The 26,565-nt window shown below is 41.2% G+C and overlaps 1 protein-coding gene across 8 annotated transcripts in view; it reads left to right on the top strand.

The window, feature by feature from the left end:
• Positions 1 to 6,312: 6,312 nt before the first annotated feature.
• atp2b2 (ATPase plasma membrane Ca2+ transporting 2) overlaps positions 6,313 to 26,565 on the top strand; it is a gene marked incomplete at its 5' end in the record, with an annotated part of 60,403 nt that continues 40,150 nt past the window's right edge. For all 8 annotated transcript variants that reach the window (XM_079265408.1, XM_079265406.1, XM_079265404.1 and 5 more), the window contains 2 exons: positions 6,313 to 6,511; positions 26,337 to 26,537. In XM_079265408.1, the coding sequence (XP_079121534.1) occupies positions 6,313 to 6,511; positions 26,337 to 26,537 (400 nt within the window). The remainder of the gene's footprint in view (positions 6,512 to 26,336; positions 26,538 to 26,565) is intronic.

The raw sequence follows: 26,565 nt of genomic DNA, 5'->3' as shown, positions 1-26,565 counted from the left end.
CGCAATTAGAGAGCACTAATGGTGGCTGAAAGAATAAAGGCTCTCTGTGTGGTTGTTAAGTAACAATTCACCTAAGAGACAATGTCAGTTCACGTGGGGGTCTCTCTCTCTCTCTCTCTCTCTCTCGCTCTCTCGCTCTCGCTCTCTCTCTCTCTCTCTCTCTCTCTCGCTCTCTCTCTCTCTCTCTCTCTCTCTCGCTCTCTCTCTCTCTCTCTCTCTGTCTCTGTCTCTGTCTCTGTCTCTCTCTCTCTCTCTCTCTCTCGCTCTCGCTCTCGCTCTCGCTCTCGCTCTCGCTCTCTCTCTCTCTCTCTCTCTCTCTCTCTCTCTCTCTCTCTCTCTCGCTCTCTCTCTGTGTGCACTCGGATATTGCAGTGCAGTATTGCAGCTGCTGTCCAATGTGTGTATGCGTGTGTTTGGGGATTCCCAAAGCTTTGTGTAGCTGCCTCTGCTGCGTAGCTGATATTTATTATTTTATTTCCCACATTTTTTTGTATGAACAATTAGATATTATAAACGGTTCATTACAGTGTAGTGCAGGTTATATTCAACGTATGTAAAACTCTTTACAACAGTAAAAGTTTTCTTTCTGTTCATTGAGTTTACGTGACTTCTCAAGCAGCATAGAAACACATAGCATGTGCTTGAACACACTGTTTAGTCAAAGTAAGCCTTTGTCTGATCTCTGCCTTCTGCATTGTGACACCATGCGGCGTAACTAACATACTGACTCAGCATGTCCCTTCCTTTGTAAATGTTTTGTCGTACAAGGAGTGGACACACAATTATAAGAGCATTCCCATTCGAATATACCCATCCGATGGTCATGCTCTAATTCCTACCATTGTGAAGCTATGAGGAGTTTTTTGTCAGTGAGCTGTTGATTTTTGCTGCTGATCATTTCTGAGGCTGTACTTCGTGGTGGTGGTGTATCGATTGCATCACATCGTAAGGTGTTCATGTTATTTGTTCCCTCTCACATGAACACCTTGTTAAAATTAAGCAATCTGATGCTTTTGAAAACGTTTTGAAATGAATCTCTTCATGTCACGATACAAACCCTCGAGCATTCGTAAGCCTGTCATCTTATTATGGGATATTACGGGCGTGCAGGTGTGCAGAGCAGCTCTGTCATCGGTGAAGTCTCCTGCACTGTTTTTTTATCACAGGCAGGGGGAGCTGTATGCCACAGCTTCTGCTGGTGGTGCAGTGGGCACATCTCCTGCCTCAGCTCTGCCTCACTGTGTGCTCAAGGACATTTTGTAACAGACACACGGAGAATGCGCATGGCTTCGATGTGGAGGACGGAAAACTACCCACTGCTTGTCAGGCCAGAAACTTCTCATCAAAGAGAAAGCAGCAAAACGTTGAAGAGCATCGTTCCATCATTGATACTTGTTCTTTATAATCACAGAGCAGAACAAGAGAGACCCAGCAGACGACTCACCGGGCATAAAGAAATTATAATTAAAGGTCAAATGGATGCTAAGACAGAATGCACAATATTACATTGCACATTATGTCTGCATTTTAACAAGCCTCTCCTGGAGATGAATAGAGGCTGTGATTTGTGATGTCATCAAGACACAATTACATGAAATTGCCTGCACTGTATTTTTTTAAGTACACCATGTACCTGCAGCCTCAGTCAGTGATTGCTAAAAACAGAAGCATATACACTCAACTAATATGTCACCGTTGACCTGTCTTATCACTATTTTTTAATATTTGAAGGCTTGAAGATTTGATTTTAGGGCATTCAGCTTAAGGCTCTCTCTTGACGCTATAGTTAGTAGTGTTGTTAAGCAAAAATATGAGTACTGCAGTGTTGCTCGGTGGCATTGTAGCACATTTTAGACACTTAAATGGATAAAGCAATGTCAAAGTCTCAATTTTTTTAAATGATACGGTTAATAACTTATGTCAAACAAAAATAAGACAAGAGTTACTTGCTACCACGAAAACACATGAACTAGACATGATTCTACAACATGGCACTCGAAACAATTGCATCGGTCGTTACGGTGCAGCTCCCGTCATTCATTTTTACTGTATCTTACCGTATACTGGATTACAGTATGTGATCGTAGGATAACTGGGTTTTACGGTCATTTTACGGGATATGCCAGAATGTTAACGTTTATTTAGAAAGGATAATACAACCTGCTACTTTTGCATTTAATTCCCAACAAATAAAAGAATAACAAGAACAGACATTCAATATGTCATTGTGTTTTAAATCCACTGCAAACTTACAGCAACTCATTACAGTGAAGTTCTTGGCTGTACAGACTGACTTTGTCTTTATGTCAGTAGCCCTTTTTTGTGTCTCAGCTGTAGTAGATCCCTCTGTGTTTTGTCAGTAGTTTCGTCATACGGCAAACACTATACAGTGTGGTGGTCAGATGGTCTTGGCATCTGGCTGTGGAACTTCACGTTTTAATGTGGTCCCCATATGGTGTTCGAGTTCATAAAGTCCAATTAAGTATTCTAGCACTTTAGGTAAAAAGCTGTTCATTATTGCAAAATCTACCCTTTCTCCTTAAGTCTTTGATCAAATGTTACTCATTACTCACTGTCAACCCATGGGGAGCATGCCAACAATTATGCAGACAGACTGGCACGTAGGCAGGGAGGTAGACAGAAGAATAGCACAGCAGGGAAGTGTTTTAGTCCGCTACAGATAGACGGGTTAGCAGGATGACAGACAGACGGGTACAAAGACGATGAGGGAAATTTGCAAGATGACAACAAAATCATGGAGCGCTCCATATCCCCAATGCTTAACTCACCCTCGGATGTTCAAACTGTTTAGCATTAGAACCATTTTGACACACTGCCTTTATCGTGGTTTTATCTGATTTTATTCAAACAAAAGTTCTAGAGCTGCCTTGCTTTTTCAAGAAAAGAGAAAATATATTATGTGTACATATATGCATGTTGGTGTGTCTATGTGTTGCATGTGCATTTACACTATAGAAAAAAGGAAGAAATGAAGTTACTCAGCTCAGGCTTCAGCAGTGCATTTCAACCTCTAGCTTACCTTTCGCCTTGCTCTTTCTATGCTTACCCCTCTTTATTCCATCATTCTGTATTACCTTTGTTAGACCTGTCCTTTGGTCTCCAGCTTCTTCCATCTTTCAACTGTTGTCTTTTTCTATCTACATTCTTCCCACTGCCCCCCCAAAATCTCAATCTCTCTACTCCTGCACATGTCATTGTAATTTAAAAATAGGCAGCAACACGCCAGCAGAACATAACACCGCCACTACCAGTCACCAGCCAACATGATAATGTGAAACGCGCCGCCTTACATGGTGGGGAAATGAACAGATGTTATGAAGGGAGCTGCGCCGACATTCTGCGTTATATTGGTGAAAATACGGCATTTCTTTCCACAATTTAGTTTTACTTTTCTTTCACGCTAGAAATATATTAGAAAAGGATGAAAGAATGATATGCAGACAAGGTGGTCATCTTGAATCTAATTTAAGTGTGAATCACACAGCGTAGCTTGCTGATGTTGCTACTTTCTCTGATAGATTTGAGTGGAAGAGTGCAGCGTCTTTTTTTTTTATTATTAACTGGAGAAACTATCCAAAACCCATCTGAGCTAGAATATGTAATGTCTTCAATTTAAAATATTGTCAGTTGGTTGAGAAAAAAACTAACATTTTCCTTTGTTGGAAATGCTTTACAGCAATGTACAGCAGGTCTATTAGGCCCCACTTGTCCAGGTGACATTGCCAGTGCTGTCTAACTTTAGCAAGGGCTGGAGCTCATTAACAGACAGCACTGGTTCCTGTGGAGATACAGATGTGTGTTCACGTGTTGGCAGGATCACTTACCACCCTGCTGTGACAAGGTTGTTGCCCCGCTGATCCCGAACGCACGATTGTTTCTGGTACTCGTCCCCTCCGCATCATCGTGCTTGATAATTGCGATCGGACACCTGGTTGATTGTTTCAGTCGAATTAAGCAGTGCCAAGAATCTGAGCACGCTCACTGCGTCAGTGTTGCTGAGTTTTATCTGACGCTAAGTGAACTGTCTGTGGTTTCCCATTGCTACTTCCAAACAGACAACAGATGGCTTGATAAACTCTGTATCTTGTAACGTGCTACCTTGTGTTGTTCACGTATACATCAGTGTTCTCTACATGTTCTCTAGGTTCTGGGAATGGTTTCACAACGAAACGTCTTTTAGCAGTGGCATTAATAATGTATTCATGTCCGTGTTACCTAGGCATTCAATGACATTTTTACTGCATGCCAACAAAGGTTAGACAACTTCAAAAACTCCATTATCTTTGTTGTAGTTTAAATGTGTAGAAAGTTACAGATGCACTTCCAGTCTCAGGAACATGGACAACATTGGAGCTACTTGTCCTTGGCTGGTTTAACGTTCTATTTACCTCAGACTACACATATAAAGATGATATGTTGTAGATTTTATTACTTGGTAATGCTGGCCTTTTACATATAGGAATTTGGTGTGTGATATAAAGCCCTGTGCACCTAAACCCTCATGACCTCCAAAGAATGAATGACCAAATCACTCATTGTCATTGTATGATTTTGTCATTTTTTTTAATGAATGGAGCAGCCGGCCATGCTGCTGTTGTGGTCTTGGCTGAATTTAACTGACTATACCAAGTGTTTTGTGCATTGTATTGTGACATTACGTGTTTGTTTGGAATTGGCTAGATAATGAGAAAACTCAACAAAGACTTGATGACTTCAACAAGTATTGCTGGTGCTGCCTATTCTTCAGTGCCACAGGCCTCTAATGTTGTCTAAGCACTATTAAAAACACAACAATGAGCCACAGCATTGCACTGGGGGACATGTTACTTTATTACAATGAACCTGAGCACTTTGAGTCCTAGTGCTGAAAATACTACCAACTGCCTATTAAACCATGAGTGATTGCTTCAAAAAAGGATACTAATTGTGTCCAGAGGTTGCAGGAAATTATCTAAGTTGTCATAGAATTATAAATTAGATTTTTTTCTTTACTTCAGCAGCAACAAATGCAGCGACATGGAGGGGAATCATTAATGCAGGGCATGACAAGGCAACAGGCGGAGAGGAAGGGATTGCTGAGCTAGAGTGACTGCATAGGAGAGATCACTTACTGTAGAATGAGAGAGAACTAGAGGTGAGACAGCAGCACCTCTTCAGCTCAGCCCATCCTCCCTGTGACAGCGCAGCGTTACGTGCTTCCTCTCCGCTTTGTCGTCAGAGCAGCCCCAGCCTCCCGCCCGCGCACAACTCCTCTCCGCTCTGCACCAGAAAGGAGCATCCTCTTCTCTCCGCCCTCCCTCTCTTTCACATCCCTTTCTCTCTCTCCCTCTCTCTATCTCTCACGTTCTCTCTCTCACTCTCTCTCTTTGGCAGTCGGTGTGTCCTCACGATGAGTTTCGCAGCACCAGTAGCAACAACAGCAGCAGCAGCAGTAGATAGAGACAGCCGAGCCATAGTTACTGCAGCAGCCAGGAGAGGCTGTCTCTCAGCCGTGCACCATCTACCGCTGCATTCACCCCTGACCTGAGAACGCAACACTCATTTCTTGTGCTCTGTCTTTCTCCCTGCTCCTCCCTCACCTTCTGTCCTCTTTGAATTCATCTCTCGAATTCGCCCCCCCTCCCTCTCTCTCTCTCTCTCTCTCTCTCTCTCTCTCTCTCTCTCTCTCTCTCTCTCTCTCTCTCTCGCTCTCTCTCTCTCTCTTTCTTGTTCTCCCTCTCTCTCTCTTTCTGTAGCAGTGATGGGGAGGACCACCATGTAGAGACAGAGAGGCAGCGGAGGCAACAGCAGAATAGCAGCAATGGGAAGCCACACATGGAGCGGGTCTGGACTGCAGCCGTGGTGAGCCTGAGACCGACAGGACTTTCAACCGCCATCATTGCCCTTCTCAGGACCTGACCACTGGGGCTGTCCAACACTCACCTGGATGCTCCCCACTTGTGTTTCGTCATCCCCTCCTCTCCTTGTTCTCTGCTGGTCTTTCTCCTCTTCTGTTTCTTCTCTCTAATGGTTTTTGGTCTGCCGATATCTGACAGTCACTCCTGAAACAGAGAAGCTGCTCATCGATTGATCCCCTCGGATTCCCCCCCTTCCCCTTTTTTTTAATCTCTCTATCTGCCTACTTTACCTGCCAGTGGCATTCTTTTTCTTTTTTTTTGGTTGTCTTTGCCTGCTTGATACCTATTTTGGATTTTTTTGGGGATGAGACTGAGCTCATCTCTTGTGCAAGCTTTTTGATTGATCTATAAGCAATAACAAACACTAATCTAACTGACTTGACTAGCTGCCATCATGGGGGACATGTCCAACAGCGATTTTTATGCCAAGAACCAAAGAAATGAGGAGAACCATGCGGCAGCCTTCGGCTGCTCGGTCATGGAGCTTCGCTCGTTGATGGAGCTGCGTGGCCCAGAGGCGGTTGTCAAAATCCAGGAGGACTACGCGGGCGTAGAGGGTCTCTGCAAACGACTGAGAACCTCACCCACAGAAGGTGAGTTCCGGTCCTTGTCTGTGTATGTGCTTGGGTGTGCATGTGACTATATGTGCGCTATACTGTCGTATGAGGGATCTCATCAGGTTGATGGTAGATTTTCATTGTATTTACTTTTAGTTTGAATATGCATCATTATACACTCGGCCCACCTGCTTAATTTGATGTAAAAATAATTTGTAAAAGCACAGAAACCCTGTAAAGCACCTGGAGGAATGCGGAAGCACAGTATCAGCACAGCAGACAAGGGAGGGAGTCCTGTTTGAAGGGACGAATGACAATTCATTTCAGCCAGCTAGGGTTAGACCTGTTTAGTATGCATAGAAATCTCTCTGGACAGTTTAGGCCCCCCTCACTCTCCTTCCTCCATACAAGCCCCCCACAACCAACACACACACACACACACATACACACACGCACACACACACACGCACACACACACACGCACACACACACATACACACACACACTCACATACACACACACACACACACATACACACACACACACACACATCCTTGTCATTCTCCCACCGCGTCAACCAATCAGCCGTAGCCGTATTAAGGAGCCGGTCTCTAGGGCAACACGGCAGAGGTTTTGGCCACGTGGGATGTGCTGTGGCGTCCACAAATATGGACTGGTCATGAGTGGAATGAAAGAGCTCCAAGCACAATAATAACAATGAATATTTATTTATTTTCAGTGAAACATTTAAAAAATACAGTGCATATTTCATACCTGCCGTTTATTAAAATATTTCTGCAGATATCTACTGTTAAATGGCCCATCCTTGACCTTTTCCACATAGTGCATACAGGTAGGATTATCTGTTGCTTCGTCCACAGCTGCAGTAGAGAGAGCAAACAAAAACAGACCTTTCTAATAGCTTCAGCTGTGTATGGAATATTTATAACAGTATTAAAATCACCCACCTCCCCTGATGTAGGGACCATTGATTAGTATCCAGGCAGTGTCACCTGTGTGACATCAGAGGTAATCTGTAACCTTATTGGCTGATAGCCACAGAAGATTTTGTTCCCAGGTCGAGTCATCCAATAGCACCGCTTTTAGGTCAGCTGGTGGTAATACCTGGCAGAGTTAAGTAGATAGATTCACAGAATCTCCCGATTCGAAACAAAGAGTGCATAAAGAGCAAATCAAAATGCGATTGAATAGAATGAAACACTGATAGACACCGCTTCAGTTAAGGGATGCGGTGTCTATTGCTCGTCACCATATTTGCAACATTAGTGTGGAAGAATGCCTGCAGTGTTACAGCGATACGTAACATGAAACTGAATTTAAACTAGCAATAAAATTGATCATAACAATCATACAATTATAATTCGTTGTCCCATTCTCATGAGCTACCTGATTAGATTCACAAACATTATTTATTTTAACGTGTTAAACACTTCCAGGATTTCAGCTTTCAGACTTTGATTAAAACTAAAAATGAATGTAATTCAACTCATGATACTGAAACAGGAATATTGTTAGAATTAACATGCTTTCTGATCCGGGTAATCTGATTTGTTGAGCCTTTCAACAGTGCCACCGTATGTGAAACACTATCTCTGACATTGAGGGGCGAGCACTTTTGGCACATAATTACACGCTATAGCTCATTTAAAACATTCAAAATGTTTATATTCAATGTTTGCAGTGCATTCGTTTCAATTATAAACTTCAACACTGACATTATTCTGGATCACAGTGCAACATTGTAGCCAATGGCTAAAATAATAATGATAAAAAGATAAGAGAAATGAAGAAAAAAATATGGCTCATTGTGTTTATGCTATTAATTATTTTGGCATTTATTGGATTCAAAAATGGTACAATTGGTATAAATGAGGTGCTTCCATATTATTGTTTGTCACCATTTTCAAGGGGCAAAACCATTTAAGTTTGCCACATTTTGGGTGAGATCTTGCCCACCTGTTAACAAGCAGGATGCTCCTCTCCTCTCATCATATGAATATTAATTGTTATGATTAAGTGCATTAACTCAAAAAAAAAAAGATTCGCTCATTGGAAACAGAGTGATGGCATCTGGCGCTATTTGCATTAGTGATCCCGGGTGTTTCTGTGTTTATGTCGTGCGGGTTCCCTTTGTGTGGCGCGTGGGCGCTCCACAGAACATATGTTACCTCCGAAATATGATCTTGGTAATTATCCTCGAAGGTATTCGGCATTGTTTGCTGTCACCATGTGTCCTGTGTGTAATGTGTACGTGTGTTTGATGGTAAGAGGCCTTAAGCACGCTTGATAGCCACGCATACTGTAGCCGGTGCCAGCACTTTCACATGATACGAACAGTTCATGAATGGCTAGCCCATTATTCAGCATGAATTCATAATGGCTCTGTAGGTATAGAAAGGAAACCAGTGAAGGGTTTGCACTCTCGACCACATGCATTTATAGATGCGTCTGGCACCAGGCTTATGCTACATTGTTGCTACAGTACATGAAACTGTCCAAGTTTGAAAAGAAAGCAGAGGACATTTTATAGATATGACTTACGGTTAGAGTAAGGGGATCACTCCATTTCCAAGCAGAGTAGTTGGAAAACATGTGAAAGATTGAGGACTGCATCAATAAATGCACACAGGATGCACATTATACACATGATGGCTATAAAGGAAAGAGAATAGCGCCACAGTTTGGGGGAAACAATCTAAATGTTTCAGGAAGCTTCACATTTCTTCAGGCATTATTATGTTTATCAATTTTTGAAAGGTTTCATGACCCTAATGGATGGACAATGTCCGAACCCACAGTGATTGCCTTCACTCAGGATGCAGTTACCTGTGTGTTGCCTTGTAGGTGACTGTGGGGTGAAAAAGCTAGCGTTTCCCTCAGGCAGCCAGCAGGGTGAATGCTTTGAGTCATTCAGGGGCCAGATGGGATGTCAGGCAGGCTGCAGCTTAGTTTCCAAAAACAGACCAGCTTCTCTTGAGACAGGGGGAAGCAGGGTTGGTAGGTGCTCGCAGTGTAACTGTAGGAGAGTGCTCAGGGCAGAGACATTCCTCGATGGTTGAGAGGAGGAAGAGGTGCTCAGGACATCAATGTTCTTTGATGTTGTGAGAAAGGGAAGGCAGGAGTGATAATTGTGTTTAAACAATTTGGAAATGAAGGAGTGAATGTTTTAAAACATGCATCACCACAAGCTTTCACGAAATTGTATATAATACCAATCCATTTGGGGACTTTTTTAACTGTATCCAGTCCACTTAATAGTACTGTATGATTGTCCAAAGCAGAACACGAACCAGCAACAAGATCGGCCTTTCTTTTTCTTTTCAGTTCTCTGTCTGCAGAGTTGCTCATCATGACTTTACACACCAAGGTGATGGAATGAAGTACCTTCTTATGCATGCTGCAGAGAGAGAGAACTAAATTCGAATTAATACAGCAGCAACTTTGAATTGGCAATATTATATTAAAACCAGCCTGGGGCTGAGATACCCCAACGTCATATCCTCACCCTCACACTTTTATGTCTAATATCTCTTTGCCAATATCACCACTTCCCATTTCAGTCTTCTTATACCTCCATATTCTCTTCATCCCCCCTTGGACGCCAGTTCTACTGATTTGACTCCCACTGCACATACACACCCTTCACCTCCACCACCTACAAATCTCCCTCGACATCCCCTCCCCCCTACCTCCAGACAGTTTCATACCAGCAGCTTTTGATTAAGTCCATACCCTATTCTTACCAGCATTTCAATCACACCAAAACTACATTTCAAATGTAATGATCTCCAACCGAATATAAAAAACGTATTCCTGAAATGTATACATCGAATCTGTATCCTGGCTGAAATGGCAATGGTTATGCATTCCAGGTAAATTATATTTACACCAACACCTTAGCTCCCATCCACCTTTTTTTCTCCTCTTCTTCAGATTCTAAAGTTAAGAGGAGTTATTTCAGTTACTCATAGCTCTGAAAGTCTCGTAAATTTTCTATGTAGACAATTGCAGGCTTTGTTCAGGCTTTGATGGGCATGAAACTGTCACAGTTAAATAATCAGCACAAAAGATGAGCAACTGTGTTGGAAAATATCTGGATCTTAAGTCTTAAGGTTTAAGTCTGTGCACATAAAATGTACGGACAAAGGTCAACTACGACTCCCATGGTGCATTTTTTGGAATGAAACACGCTGCCACAACTCTCACGCTGCTAACAGCAAATGAGATTTTGTAGAAATCAGGAAGTTCATTCTGCAGCATACATTCGTTCACTTTCAGATTCTGGGTCAGTTTTTGCTCAGTTTGATGTTTTGCTCTGAGTAGAAACATTCTGCAAAGCATTCTGAATTTGCTACATGTGCTATTGATGACTGACTCATGATCTGCTCTTCGGACATGTAGCCAAAAAAAGCCAAAGTGTATTTGATCTGCAAACCATTCCTTTACAAGAAAACTTCAAAACGGAATAGATCAAATATTTGTTCCCACCTCCTGATGGGGAAGTTGATATTATGGCTGTCTTCTCACTTAAATCATCTTGCCTCCCTCCGTCTCCTTCTTGTCCCCTTCAGACCTCCTCCTCATCAACCCCTCCACCTGCCCTTCATCCTTCTCTGTCTCTCTACCTCCCATTCTTCTGTATCACCACACCTCACTTCTCCTCCATTCTCTCTCTCCTCTGCTCCCATTTCTATTTCGGTGTGCTGGTCGATCGCGGGTATCCCAGTGGGCCAGTGTACAGCGTAGCCTGAATAGACCTGCTCTACATCTATAACCTTCATCATCCCTCTCTTCCACTCTCACTTGAGTTTCTAACAATGTAATCGTGCTGGAAAAGTAGCACACTATTTCCAAACTTCCTTTTGTCCCACAAAATATTAAAACACATCGTACCACAATGGAGATTTGATTTTTTTAAATTGTATTAATATGTTTTTTCTTTGTTGAAACAAATATTTTGTCATTAAGATGACAGCACACTAGGCTTTGACAAGTAGGAAACAATGGCTTACAGAAATGCAGTTGACCATCAGTTGATTGAAGACAGGTTATTTTGGGGGGGGAATGCCCCTGCATTGCTGTTTGTGGCAGTAATGAGAGAGAAATGACAGAATAGGATGGTGATCGGATGATATGTCACAACAATGCTTGTATTTCTCATGTGAGGAGGTTGTTGATGGTTCTTGTGTTAACCGTTTTTCCGCTGAGGGCGAACACTTGACTTGTTTATCCGAATGTTAGATACCACACACACACACAGCAACACCACACCCTAAATGTCTCTACACACACACACACACACACACACACACACACACACACACACACACACACACACACACACACACACACACACACACACACACACACCTCATAGTGTCGAAAACACTGTATAAACATATTGATCTGTAACCATTGATTTATACGACACGTGTTGATGCCAGGGACACAGATGAGAGGGACAGCATGTACAGTATGTGTATGGTTGGCAGAAATTATTCGGTTGAGAACAAAAAGAAAAAAAATGGAGGTGTAGCAGGAGAAAGCGAGAAGATGGGATGATGGTTAGATGTATAAAAATGAGTAACAGTTTTCTATGTATTTTTATTCTTTTGCATTATTCTCTTACCTCCTCTTGCAGATACCATTGTCCATCCAGTATCATACATAGCATTGTACAGCATTGTATAGCATTGATCCTGGAAATGAGCCTTTTTGCTCTTCCGGTTCCCTTATTGTCAAATTCAATGTTTTTTTTTGATGGGGTTTTGGTTAGATGCCTTAAGTAAGTTCTGCGGTTAACACATGCTTAATAGATATTCATTTTTAAACTTTTACTTGTCGTAAAAAAGGCGTTTGCTAATAAGTGGCTAAATGAGACGACAAAACGGCACAAAACTAGTCCTCATTCAACTTAGTGGTTATGATGTGAAGTCATGCAACCGTGGTGTAGTCAATTTATACCTTTTAGCGTTTTTCTTCTGGCGATTTTATTGACACTTCATAAATCACATGGTCAATCATGAAGATGATCTTGCTGAACAAAACGTGTAACAAACGAGTATCATAAAAATGTGTTCGCTACAGAGTTTATTTTCTATAATTATTATTTAATAATCCCAAATTAAATGGAAAAATCCCATTTGCTTTTTGTCTCTTCCGGGTTGGCCTACAAAACTACGTCATCCCTGCTGAACTCTATTCCTCCCACATCTCACACATTTTGTTTTGTGCTGCATGACGAGGCCTTTAAGAATTCTATACATATCTCATGAAACAGTTTGCCCCACTCATCTGTCATCCACCTTTTCTCACCTTCTCTCTATCTTCTTCTCTCCATCTCTCTCTTATCATCTCTGTGTCTGCAGTGTCTGGTTGAAACACCTCTCCCATTTCATCTCCTTTCTTTCTCATGTTCCTTCATTCACACCCACCTCCTACCTGTTTTCCTTCTAATATTTATTTTATCCCTCCCTTGCAATAAAGTCCACATTTCAGTCTGTGTGCTGCTACATTTCTGCACATTCTCTTCTTCTAATCTCAACCCTGTTGTTCATTTTCCTCTTCTTCATTCTTCACGTCTGTTTGTTCCTCGTCCCGCCTCTCCTCCTTGCTCCCCTTCTTTTCCTCCCTCCATCCCAGTCGCAGCACCACGAGCGTGTTCCCCTCTGACGCAGTCTATTTAATCTCTATCCCACAAGGGATCTCTCACATGGAGCAGCCATCTCTTTATTAAGGGCATTTTATTCTGCTCTGCAACTCCTTCTGCTCCTCCTCTCCTCCTCTCCTCTCTGCCTTCGCCTCTCCTCCCCGCCCCTAGTGACTCCGTAGAAGAGATAGAAGAGTTAGAAAAAGAGAGAGAATGAAATAGGAGGCAGTGAAGAGGCGAGAGAACTAGCTCTCAGAGGAAAGATTATCAATGATATCCAGCCATTTTGCTCTGCGAGAGAGCACAACCATATCATGGACACACACACACACACACCACTACTCACACAGGTGTTCTGCTGCAGTGTAGTAGCAGTGACCTTGAGGCAGTGTCTAAGCAGTAGCTTGGTCAATCACTCGATAATAGTACTCTAAATGCAATATTAAGAACATTTACTTGGAAGGGAATGTGCAGAAGTGTTAAGGAGCGGTTCAGTGGATAAATGTCTTTGGTATGTCTTTAAAAACTCCTGATTTTATTAATGGTCAGTAAACGTTTTGTTGATGCTTTAAGATCTAACACACAAAAGTAAAATAAGTGGTTATCTTCTGCCACAGATCTATGTATTCACCATTGATGAAGCTTTTTCCATGTCTCACTACAAAGTACCTTCTTGCAAAGCTGTGTCGATTTTTAAATGCCGTAAAATACAAAATGATGAGCAGGTGTGTGTTAAAAATGATCATGGCGAATGGCCAAATCAGCTGGGACATTTTGTGAAGTGCAATCACTTCTCAAATCCTAAGGCTTTTATATGAGGGTTTGATTACTGTCTCTGGAGAAATACACTGTGGGCTGGTTTCCCAGTCAGGGATTAAACAAGGTATTTGACTGAAACGAAAGTTATATCCATTAGATGTCCACTGAAAGGCATCCCTAGTCTAGAGCAAGTCAAATGTTTGTTCGTCAAATTTCCCTTGAATGTGCAATATATCTTGAAACTGTATCTCTTTCAATCAATAGTGGAGCATATCAGCTCAAGCCACTACACCACATTGATTTCCCTTGTGACAAATATACCAGTTATAGAAGTTATAGGAGAATCAGATGAGCTAGAGAAGGAGTACCACATTCGCACAATCCCAGTAGTACGTGCACACACACACACACACACACACACACACGGATGCTGGACATGGCTGGCAGTGAAGTCAGCTGTCCCTAGAGATGCCTGACTGAATTAAAAGGACAGATGCCAAAAACCAGACTGTACTGGCCTGCTCCCATGGAGCCTGGTGCTGACTCACAACAGTATACAGTCTGTCTGAGTGTAGAATACTACCAGTGTACGGATTGGCACTCAGTAGGCATGACTGAAAATGTAAACAAATTAGGCGTGGTTTTCTTGGTAGAGTCCAGATATGAAACTGACTGTTAAGCAATCCAGTGCTGAATAAACAACATCTATGCTCAGTCAACTTTGAAAGTATAGTGAAAGAAGTACCTACAATTCTCACATTGATATTAATTTACTATGATCTAATCTTGTATGGAATACCATTTATTTTAAGAATGAATTAATGTCTATGAAATAAATCCTGAAATAAATTAAGCAACACATTATTACACAGTTCAATAGATACATTGTTTTTTAAAGGTCTACTTTTATTTATTTCAGACAATTTATATTTAATCATTCCAAATCAATTTCACAGCTCTCTTCTTTTAAACTGTAGTCTGTCATATTAAAATGACTAGGGCATGGTGACCGTAACATTATTAAGAACATATTCATCCAACAAACAAGTGGTTCAAACCAAGCAAGGACAACCAATGCTCTCTCCAAAACAAATCACCAAAACAAGAAGTCAAAGAGGCAGTTTGAGTACTTAACATTGAACAAAGAAAACGATCACAGAAAAACTGGTACAATCCTTAAACTTACAACTGTCAAGAGCTGAATTTAAATGCAAAACCAGGACGAGCCTCTGTAGCAACTCGAATTCAGCCAGTTCAAACTCCAGTGCCGGTAGTCTGATCCCTGTAGCTGCTACGACTCCCCACCGGATCAAAACACTTTCTGGCTCAGTTGTGTCCTATAGCGGATAACAGCTCAGCTCTTTTCATATTTCCTCAAAGTGTAGTAACATTCTCTATCCTTATTTTTCATCTGAAACTATACATTTTATGTACATATTGACATGTCTTGCAGTGTACGATGCAGGTGGGGGAGTATGGTCTTGCTCCAAGCCCCCCATTCTACCATCAGACCACCAGCCCACCTCTGTCTGGAAAGTCTGTCCGCAGATAAGCGAATTGCTCAAAAATACAGTGCCAGAAACTGACATCTCCAAATGCTTCTCTGTCCCAGGTCATTGTTGTATATATACATTCAGCTCTTGTTCTCTGGAATGTCCTGGATTTGAACTGGCTGCTGGAAGCCGGGAGTATGGATAGCAAGTTGACAGGCGGGGCGATGCTGTTAGCTGAATATGCAGAGTCCGGGGCTATAGCCGGCTCCTTTCTCTCCATGTCAGCTCTTTCCCTGAGTTGACCTCTCTGCTCTGTCTTCTCCCGCCGTGGGGCAGACCAAGGGGGGTACCAGGGCTGCCAACACAGACAGACAGCATTCTTCTCTCAAGGGCACATAAACAGATACAGTCTTGGACCAGATCTAGCCCTGCCTTGCTTGAAGGCACAGAGCAGCTTTCTTTCAACTTTGAGTTTACACATGCTGTGGAAAAATGATCCATAACGTCCCGGTAGCAGCAGAAAAGAGGAACAGACGCTGTCTTGTTCTGACTTAGAATTTTACCTTTTCTGAACCCTTAAAATACAATTCCTTGCCCATGGGCATAAAGGAAGCAGCAACTAAGCCTGCTTAGTCTTACAAGTATACTGCCACAGAGATAGTCACACTTACCCAACGGATCAGGATCAAAGCACCAAAATCAGACACTGCCTAATGTGCAAACACATCATTTCAGCTTCTCCTGTCTCTTGTGACAGTGTTAGTCAGTGATTGCAATTGTATCCAGAGAATACATACAGTGCAGCAGCTTCAGATTTAACAGAATCTTCATTGGTGAATTTTTGCGTAACCTTTGATCAAACCATCAGTGGTGAAAGACGTATTCAGATCCTTTACTTTAGTAAAAGTAACAATACAGAAATGTAGCAATGTTTTTTTTCCGTAAAAGTCATGCATAAACAACCGGAATGGGTACTACTAGTGGTAGTAGTATTTAAAAATGTCTTTACAGTACAGACATATGACCCTGACAGTTCTTACATTTGTGGCGTGTGGAAAAATCGATTGTGTTGACTACCGTGTAAGTACATCTGTTTCAGGTCAGGAATATTAAAGGAGATGCATCCATTTGTGCAGCATGAGGTTTCATGGACTCGGTCTCATTACAGTTCAATCAAAGTGCTACTGCACAGCACAAGCAGAGATCAATACTCTTTCAACTCTCCACTGTAATTTCCCAACAGTGTTAGAGTTCATAAACTCCTATTGCAATTGCAGTGTGCTGTATGATTTCAACCATTACAAATACATTTCATAGTGATGTACAAATATGTTTCCAAAATGATTTTGAATAATGCAGAGTTATTATAGTTAATAATGTAGTAGTAGTTTATATTACATTTATTTGGCATTAGCCCCACACAATAATCGGCACCGCTCTTGCCGTGCCCCTGGCATTGTATTTGACCCGCAGTTCCAAGCAGACAGATATTAAGGGGCACACAAGCATGTGTAGATTTCCCTTACCTGTCATGACTATTTCATGACACTCTCTGGTAGTTTGAATTTTAATAGCTGTCCCTATTGTGTCCGGATCTTATCTGAGCCCCTGAGCGAAACCGGAGACTGACACCCAGATGGGAGACAGCAGATAGACCACTGTCACTCTCCCTTTTCAGCCTCTTGCCTGAGCGCTCTCCCTTTTCAGTCCAGCGGGAGGGGGGGGGGGGGGGGGGGGGGGGGGGTTGCTTATTTGTGTGAGTGTGCTTCCACTACGTACGGAAATACAACAACTCCTAATCAGCATGGTTGGCTCAAGCCCCAGAACCAAAATTACTGTGTTAGGGTTATTTGAAAAAGCATTATTCAAATTTAATTCCAAATTCTAATGCAATACAATAGAAAATCAAAACTGTGGGAATTGTTTAAAATGAACCACTGACTTGTGTTTTGGATTTGGTGAATGTGCAGTAATTATATGATCCAAATCTTTAGTAGTATTGAAGCACCTGTAGTGATGCACAACAGTCTCTGAATATACTAACTCAGGCACACATGAGAAGCGTAGAGCAGAGGTGTGTTTCTCTCATCTATGCTTCAATGTGTAAACGAGAAAGTGACAGGTCTTTATTATGTATCACTGTTTATATAAGGTAAATAAGAATTAAACACCAATGACATTTCATCAACAGATAAAGAAAAAGCCTTTATCTATCCCCAGAGAGGAAATGCAGGTGTTGCAGTTGCACATGGACAGAAATGTGTACAGATACACAGAGAAAAGAAGAAAAAGACATTCTTATAAAATGTATGTGTTATAAAAGAAATAAGAAATTTGGCTGTAAAAACAAAACAGGAATTGACAATTAACTGAACATAGATGGATAGATGATTGAAAGACAGTGATGGGGAACAGGTGGACGGACGAATGGAGAGATGTGTGGGTAGATTGATTGATTGATTGATTGATTGATTGATTGAATGAATGGTTGAACAGTCTGGAATTACTGGATGAAGTTACTGACCCCATGACACTTTGCCCTTATAACTAAGTAGTGTTTAAACACACTCGCACACTCTTACTATCTCTGTCACTGCCACACACACACCTACACCTACGTGCACGCACACACACACACACACACACACACACACACACACACACACACACACACACACACACACACACACACACACACACACACACACACACACACACACACACAGACAGAGGCTGTAAACAGATGTCTCATTCGTTTTGTGTCTACATCTTGGGCAGCCGGGCCAGCTAACATTACAGTGTATGAGACAGATACATTAAGGGACTAATACGTTCAGAAAGGGACTCATCTTTGTTCCACAGTGTTTCACTTTGATCTCTTGCAGTAGGTTGAATAAGTACCTCTGTACTGTCGGTGCTTCTAACTCCCATCATTGTCTATGACTTCGGTTCCACACAGTAGACTAAACAACCTTTTTTTTATGGTGCAAGCACATCGTTAACTCAACTCTGACACAGTTTTGTTCTTCCCTAGAAAGCTATTTGTTTTACCACATTTTACTATTCTGTGTCTCACGTTAGATTTATTTAGGTTTTGGTGCAATGGATCATCCCACCGATGCAAACATAGCACAATCATCATCTTACAGTAATAGGATTAGTTGTGCTGCCCTAATGCACATGCACGTGGGATCCATAATATGAACTGGATCTCACCCATGCAATAATAAACGTTTCATGACTTTTGATTAGGACCGTATGCACTGATGAAGCCTTCATGTTACATTAGTCACTGTGCTGCTCTTGATGCACTTCCAAAAAAGATTTCTAAGAGGTGTAAATTAAACCTTTGGGTATTTTAATTCTGTGATATGAGCAGCATACACCAACCACATCTATGAGTTTTCACTGTTTGTTTTCCTTGCATAAGATTACATAATCAGCTTTTTTTCAGATAGAAAAGTGCAAGAATTATCGTCATAGAAACAAAAGAGCATGTGTTCTGTGGGTCAGAACATAATAGCTTATAAAATGAACGTGGGATGCATTATTCAGACTTGAAGATGTATACATAATCATCTAGCTCTCTCTGTATAAAACCCCCTGCAACATTTATGCCCATACACACTTCGAAGTATAGGAATACTAAATAATAAGCAGTTATCCTGTGGTGTGTGTGTGTGTGTGTGTGTGAGAGAGTGTGTGTGAGAAAGAGAGCTGTGAGCTGTGTTCTCTCACTCCACTCCACCATCTCTTGCATTAGTCAGACACATAGAGCACAGTGCGTGACAGCAAAACTCACCCACTTGTACAGCTGCCCCCACAGACTCACACAAATACACACTAACACACACACTAACACACACAAGTGCATATTTTATTTTCAGCATCGCAAAATACATTTAATTTAGGTTGATGGGAGACCGTTGAAAACTGCGCTGGTATTTGAGCCTTTTTAAAGAAAGCACAATGTATGTGGAGTATATGTTTCGACGCAGTGGCTTCGTTGTCTTAATAATGAAAAACCTAGAATAAATACCCAAACCAAAACGTGTTTGAGTGGTCAGCTTGTAGCATTGTCAAAATCAAGCATCATAATCTTTGCCGATGTAAACCACAAGGCGAAAATGCATTTTGCCCAAAGTATTGATTATTCCTTCATCCACCAAAAGCAGCAGCTGTGACCAGAGCTCCTCTGTGCTCCGTTACCTGCGGACATGAAAATCTGTCAATTGATCCTGCTCCTGCAGTTTGTTTTTCTCAGGTGTGGCACAGTACAGCCGCAATAGGAGACTGAACATACCACGATAGGTTGCAGTATGGTCTCACACACACATATGAACACGCACACACACACACACAGTATACTGGTGGGAAAGACATGGTGTCAGAAATTGCTCAATGTCACTTTCCAGTCCATTACCTTCCAGATGGGGTTGCCTGTAGGGGAATGGACGATAGATCTGTGTGTGTTAGTGTGACCCTGGGACTTTTCATGAAATGAGAGAACGTGTTTGTTTACATACAGTACAGCATATCTGCTCGCCTGTTTGCCCTGCACTGAAGACAAGTCCTCAGAGAGCCTGCCTCCTGCCGTGGCCTCTTGTACTGATAGAGACTACAGAGACTGAGAGCATGCAAAAACACATTGTAAGCTGAGCAAAGAGACCAATCTTAAAACATAACCCGAACACCAAATATGATGGTGCTGGAAAAAAGAGAAACCCTTCCTGAGACACCAATTTGCTGCTGTTATAAATGCTGCACAAACATCAATCCCCCCTAAACATCCAGCCCAACCATGTTTAAGTGAGGAAAAGGACTTCCTGTCTTTAATTACGTCCTTATTTAATAGTGGGCGGACCGGCTATGCTGCTGGATGTGCCCCCCCCCCCCCCCCCCACGGGAATCATGGTTTTTGCAGTCTACAAGATTTGTCATGATTCTTTTTTTCTTTTCTTTTTTACAGACTTCTATCTCCGTCTCAACTGTGATGAATCCTCTCACATTATTTTTGCTCTCTAGCTGGTTAGGATGTATCTCTTTTTATAAGAAGCATTGGAAGTATATATTCTGTGGAAAATGGAAACCTTGGAAACTGTAAATATTTGTTAAACATTGTTAGTCAACCATGAACCATTTACCAGCATTGTACACATGTTTATTTTTAAGCATTTTTAACTCTGGTTTTTCGAAATTTCTTGCTGTACTACTTACGTCAAGTGCCGGGAACTAATGTACAGGAAGGTGCACACAGCCATCAAGCTACAACAAGGACAACAAGATGGCTCATGAGAAAGCATCCAGTTCTTTCCTCCCCTTAACCAGCACCTCAATGATAATGCTGCCGTATTATCGTACATCTTGTTCTACATGACCGACACAAGCCCACCGCCCTCGTAGCACGACCCAAAAAGCATACATATGTTTTTGGTTTATTTCCTTTTTGTGCATTTTCTTATTACTGTTTGAATATTTTTACACTCCTCTTCTTCCATCTCCCTCCTCCTATCTATATCATTTACACACAGCATACTGCATTATTTGTTTAATGTCATCCTTAAGAAGCTATTTCTACTATAGCATGCCTTTGTTGGGAACAAACCTTTCTGTACGGCATACAATGGTATTATTATTATGGAGGTCATTGACACATTTCTCCATCACATTTCTCCATCACATTGACACATTTCTCCATCACTCCATCTTCTAATAAGAGCACAATAATGATCCACCTTTTAGCAGCTGATGGGTTATTATTCATCGGGTTACACTACATCCAGCCTCCTCTTATTCTCTCTCTTTCTCACTCTCTTGTCCTCTCTGAGTCATACTTCCACCGCTCTCTTCCCTCTTCATTCCCCCTCTCTCGTTTTAAAATGGTGAAAGCTGAGAACACATGTTGAAGCCATCTCTTCGCTGCAGAAAAACAGTACCGTGTTTTTGCGTCATGATGATGACATTCATCATCATGACGACAGATTCTGCTCGGACATAGTTGTTCACGTCATTATTGTCAAGATTTAGGTTTTATATTTATATCTATGTCATGCGCTGCTCCACTGTGACGTTCATATGTTACGAGGACATTTGGAGATCATCACTTCATTTCATTCGTTGCTGTCTTTTCTTTGAAAAAACACACGCACCTGTGCACACACATACACGTGCACACATGCTCTTGAACACACACACACACACACGCTTTCTTACATATTCACAATTTCTCCAAGGTTCAGAGTCGCGGGTATTTCCACTCATCGAGTGGGATGCCTAGTGTTTCCATGGATATCTATTTTCAGCCACTGACAAAAAAAGGGCCAACTATTAAAATATGCCATCATGTTCACTCTGACTGAAATGAAAAATCCCATTTCCTCCCCTGCAGATACATTGGTATATATGTTTTGCTTCTTTTTGTTAATGTCCCGGTCTTGTCTGTTTGGAAACAGGATGTTAGGAAGGTATCATTTGTCAAAGCAGATTTGAATCTCAGAGCCTGCTGTGTTTGAGGGATCAGCGCCTTACCAGCCATACATTATGGAGTAAGAGCAGTGAAGAAGAGGAGAGAAGTTCAAGGTTTCATCCTCATCAAGATTTAAAGACCGTAAATAACAATAATTCTGGAATCTAATCGAACAATTTGTCAGTTGAAAGGAAGTTAATTGACAGCATATGATAATCAGTTCAGTCATATAGTAAGAAATAAATCCTAAATATTTGCTGCTTCTAACTTCTCAAGGTAAACATTTACTGCTTTTCTCTGTATATAGCACCATATTTTACCTAAATATCTTTAGGTTTTTGGATTGCTGAACCCACAAAACAAACTCTTTTTTTAAAACTTTCTATAGACTACACAATATATGATGAACAACAAAAGTTATAAAGAGAATATTACGATGGAGAAAATAGTCCTAAGTTGAAGCTCAAGTCTTATTTTCATTACATTAGTGTTGTCCACATGCAAAACTTCATGGTCAGGTTTCTAAAAACCTAAGAGTAGAGAGGCTAATTAGTCGTTACAGAGTCACAGACTTTGTTTTGGCCCTGAACCCAGACCCCCAAAGAAGCCCATACTGAGTATTTGAGGCACAGTCCTTTTCACGATGAATACCATGATCACAAGTTTTCTTATTGGCATTGAAAATATATTGTAAAGCCAAATGTGGTTTATTATTAAGCATGCCTGCTTAATTAGCTGGTACCGAGTGATTTGATGACACGCAACCAAATTCATGAATAAGATTACACTGCAGTTTGCATTTCTGCTACACTAAATGGCTTTTACTTAATCTGCTGTGTCTCCAGCATGCCCACAGTTTGTCTTAAATCCGTAAGCTGCCGATCTAAAATGGAAGTCAAGCTAACGTCTACAGTCTATATCGTGCATCATCGCTCATCCCATTGTCATAAGGTGGACTCAAATTTCCAAAAGGCTTTCATCGTTTTAAATCTCGATGAGAACAATCACGAGGTGCTTTGATTAATAAATTAGCCAGCCATTAGACAGCACCAGGAGTCCCTTATCCCTTACTCCCATCTGTACATTTGGTATATAGTCTGTTCAGGCTTCACTTGGTGATGGACTCCAGCACAAAGACTCCTTTTGCAATCACTCTTAATCCTCTGTGAGATTGTTGTGACTCATCTGTGCATCGCTACAGTTTTTCTGCCCTCTCACTGCCTCCTCAACTGTGGGCTGACAGTATTTAGCCGACAATATTTTATAATCTGGCAAATGAATCTTAAGCAGCATTGCAATCAGTTATCCAGGAAGGAATGATAATGGAGCAGAGGGGTTTTCCGGGAAGCAATGAGTTTTTAATGATTCAAGAGATTGATTACAGCATAGCTCACCTCTCAAGGGTGTTTAAAAGGAGTTGAAACATTTAACAAGGTTTGCTGTCATGCCCAACCACTGAACAATCTCATACATACAATACAGGTACTCAAAACATGACAGAAATAGCTGAGTATGCATTTTGTTGTATTTTATTGTTCAATGATTGCTGCTCTGATGCAGAATGGTGCATTTACATGCTAACTTCCCTGCCTCTGGACAGATTCTAGAAATGTAGTGTCGGAGGATATACGCGTATGTATTTGGTGTTTTTTTATATTCTGTGATTGCGGTATTGGGTAGAAATATGAGTGAATGTCACGTTTGATGTGCACCTGATCAACAAAGATAAAGGGGGGTTCCACACAATGTGGATAGTAAAGATATGTGCATCTGCGCTTGGGCGTGCATATTTGTGTGCGTGTGTATCCAACCAACTGGATATGAGCTCTAGTTTTACTGTGCGATAGTGCCGGCATGCTAAGCCAGCCTTCTTATACACACACCCAAAGCACGTGCAGGCAGTCACGACTCACAGACCCACACAAACACACACACATGCATGGACACACATGTTTGTGTGATGTGAGGCAGGGTGCTGTGGAGATCAATGGGAGAGCATGCTAGGTCCTCTCAGAGAGACAATTAAAAGAGAATGGATAATGAGGCTATTTATAGACTGATCTATTTGTAACAAGGGCATTCTCCTATATGTAGGAGCTGGGAATTGTTCTCTTTTCAGCTTTGCCCTCCTTCTGTCCTCTCCTTCTCCTTCCCTGTTTTTTTTGCAGTCTCTAAACATTTGCATTTTCACACGACAACTTTTGCCGTTGTGTTTTTCTTTGTTCCTCTTTCTCCGACATCGGATGCAAATGGTTCATCAGCTATTCACCACAGATGTTGATAACTCATTCTTTGGTCGTTTGCATTCAGATGTGAAACAGTGTCATGCAGCAGAGATAGCATCAGATGCAATCTAGGGCCACTCCTGGGAGACCCAGTGACGCACCATGCATGACATAATGCTGTGGTAATGTCTTTGGTTGTGAGGGAGAGAGACACAGAGACAGTGAATACACACTGTGTGTGCGCTCAGCAACCAGATAATGGTGCTACACTGAAAGGCAGCCAGATAGAAACCTATGATGTTGCTTTGTAGGAATCCTTTATGAATCAGTTTAGCTGAAGATACAGAGCATACATTTGCCTGGTATAGTACACTTGATGCTAATTATAAAGTTTTGTGAAGGTTTGATGTAGATATGGATTAAAGTTCACAGTAGTTTCTTACACACAACTGATGCAGATTCATATTGTAGCTGTGATGAATATGACTTAATATATTAACATGTATTAATATAAAGTACAATAGTTTGGGCAGGTTATACTCTATTTTAAGACCTATTACGTGACATTGCAATGCAGATAAAATACATCAAATCAACATTAAAAACCATGCTGAACACTGACCTGCCCCTGCAATTTTCCACTTAATTCTTAGGAAAATTAGATTTTCAAGCAGGGCGTCCAGATGAATACATGTTTGGCATTTTAATGACAGCTTGTAAAAAAGCGCTCACAAGGCGCTGGCTGCTTCCTGCGCCCCCCACGATGCAGCAGGGGATAGATATAATAAATTACATCAATGTTATGGAAAGGATCACTTTTTCCCTGCGCCTTCAGAGAAGTGTGTTTGTTCAACTCTGGGACAAGTGGGTGAGATATGTAAAACAATTACGAACAGAGTTTGTGGAAATAATGAATGAATGACACTGTAACGTTGCTTTAGTTTCGGAAACCTCATCGACCTTTGTCCCATTCTCTCTCAAGTCCCCCCCTGGCTGATGTTTTTCTTTCTTTATGTGTACACTCTCTCAAATTGTACAAAGTTACCCAATTTGGAAAAATGCTGATGTATACTTTGTAATCAAAGAAATCTAAAATTACAAAAAATGAAAAATATATCAAATCAACCACAGTACAATTAGTTTGTAATCGAGGAATTTACCAAGCAGAAATGGGTTTTGGACTGTCGATCACAAGAAACATGCAATTCAAGAATGTCTCCTCAGACCCTTGGTTATTGTGAACTGCATTTTCTTTCCTGACATTTTATAGACTAAATGTTTAAACACATCAGCAATAATCAACCTTATTTTGAACCTGTCATACATCAGATTGTATACATTACAATTACTTAAAATGAAGAACAAATGTTGAAGCAAGGCTGATAAGAGATACAACCACAGACTCAACCCTAAATGAGGGCCATATTTGACATTATGTTGACTAGTATGCAGCACATGACCAAAACTTATTGTTATATGATTCTAAAACATCCGCATGGAAAACTATACCAATCTAATAATGCATCTTTTTTTTTTAATAGAAAAAAAGAACAATTGCACACAAAAGGCTACTCATTTATGTCAATGCTTTTTGGATTACGAAGTTCAACCGTTGCTTTTGCCAAAGCACTACATCTGTTGTAACGAACTCTTTCACCGCATAGTTTTAGCTACTGCGTGAGAATACTTTTCTGTATTCTAAAAGTAAATTGTGTATGAAGTTCTTCAGATAAAAGAGCCAAAGATATTTATATACAGTAGTTTATGGTGTGTGGGGAGGTGGATGAGGTCAAAGCACAAGAATTATATCAGGGTCGCAGAACCGTGGCCCACCATGACTCAAACTGGTAATTAGAGAGATGGTTTGTGTGCAGTGTAAGAGTGAAAAGAGAGAAGACAAAGAGCAAAAAGATAAAGAAAGTATAAGGAAAATATGATCCATTACAAAGCTGACTGTAGATCACAATAATAAATAATAAATAAATGTCTTAAAACTGTAAAAGACGGCAATTGCATCCAGTTTTCCAGCTGTGCATTGAAATACATTTGTGTGTGTGGATAAAAATTGTGATTTCTTTCGAGAAATAAAGCAGATAGTTGTTTGTTGCGGTAATTTTAACCCTATATACTATATTGAACTCACTGCAATACGTCAGTAAGAACACTCTTCAAAGACTGATGATAAATATACTGTGATGTAACTGTTTCTCTCAATTTGTCCTTCTCTTTCCGTGTCTTACACTTTTAGGTTTCCCAGGTGCCCAAACTGACCTGGACAAGAGAAAAGAAATATTTGGTAAAAACGTGATACCTCCAAAGACGCGAAAAACCTTCCTGCAGCTGGTATGGGAGGCCCTGCAGGACGTCACCCTCATCATCCTGGAGATCGCTGCCCTGGTCTCCCTGGGACTCTCTTTCTACCACCCCCCCGGAGAGAGCGACGGAGAGTGTGAGTGAAGCAGATCTGGTGACACCAC

The sequence above is a fragment of the Melanostigma gelatinosum genome, assembly GCF_949748355.1.
Source record: "Melanostigma gelatinosum genome assembly, chromosome: 3".
In the NCBI taxonomy this organism is placed as follows: Eukaryota; Metazoa; Chordata; class Actinopteri; order Perciformes; family Zoarcidae; genus Melanostigma; species Melanostigma gelatinosum.
Note: the sequence above shows the minus strand (reverse complement) of the source record. Positions and strands in the feature narration are given on the sequence as shown.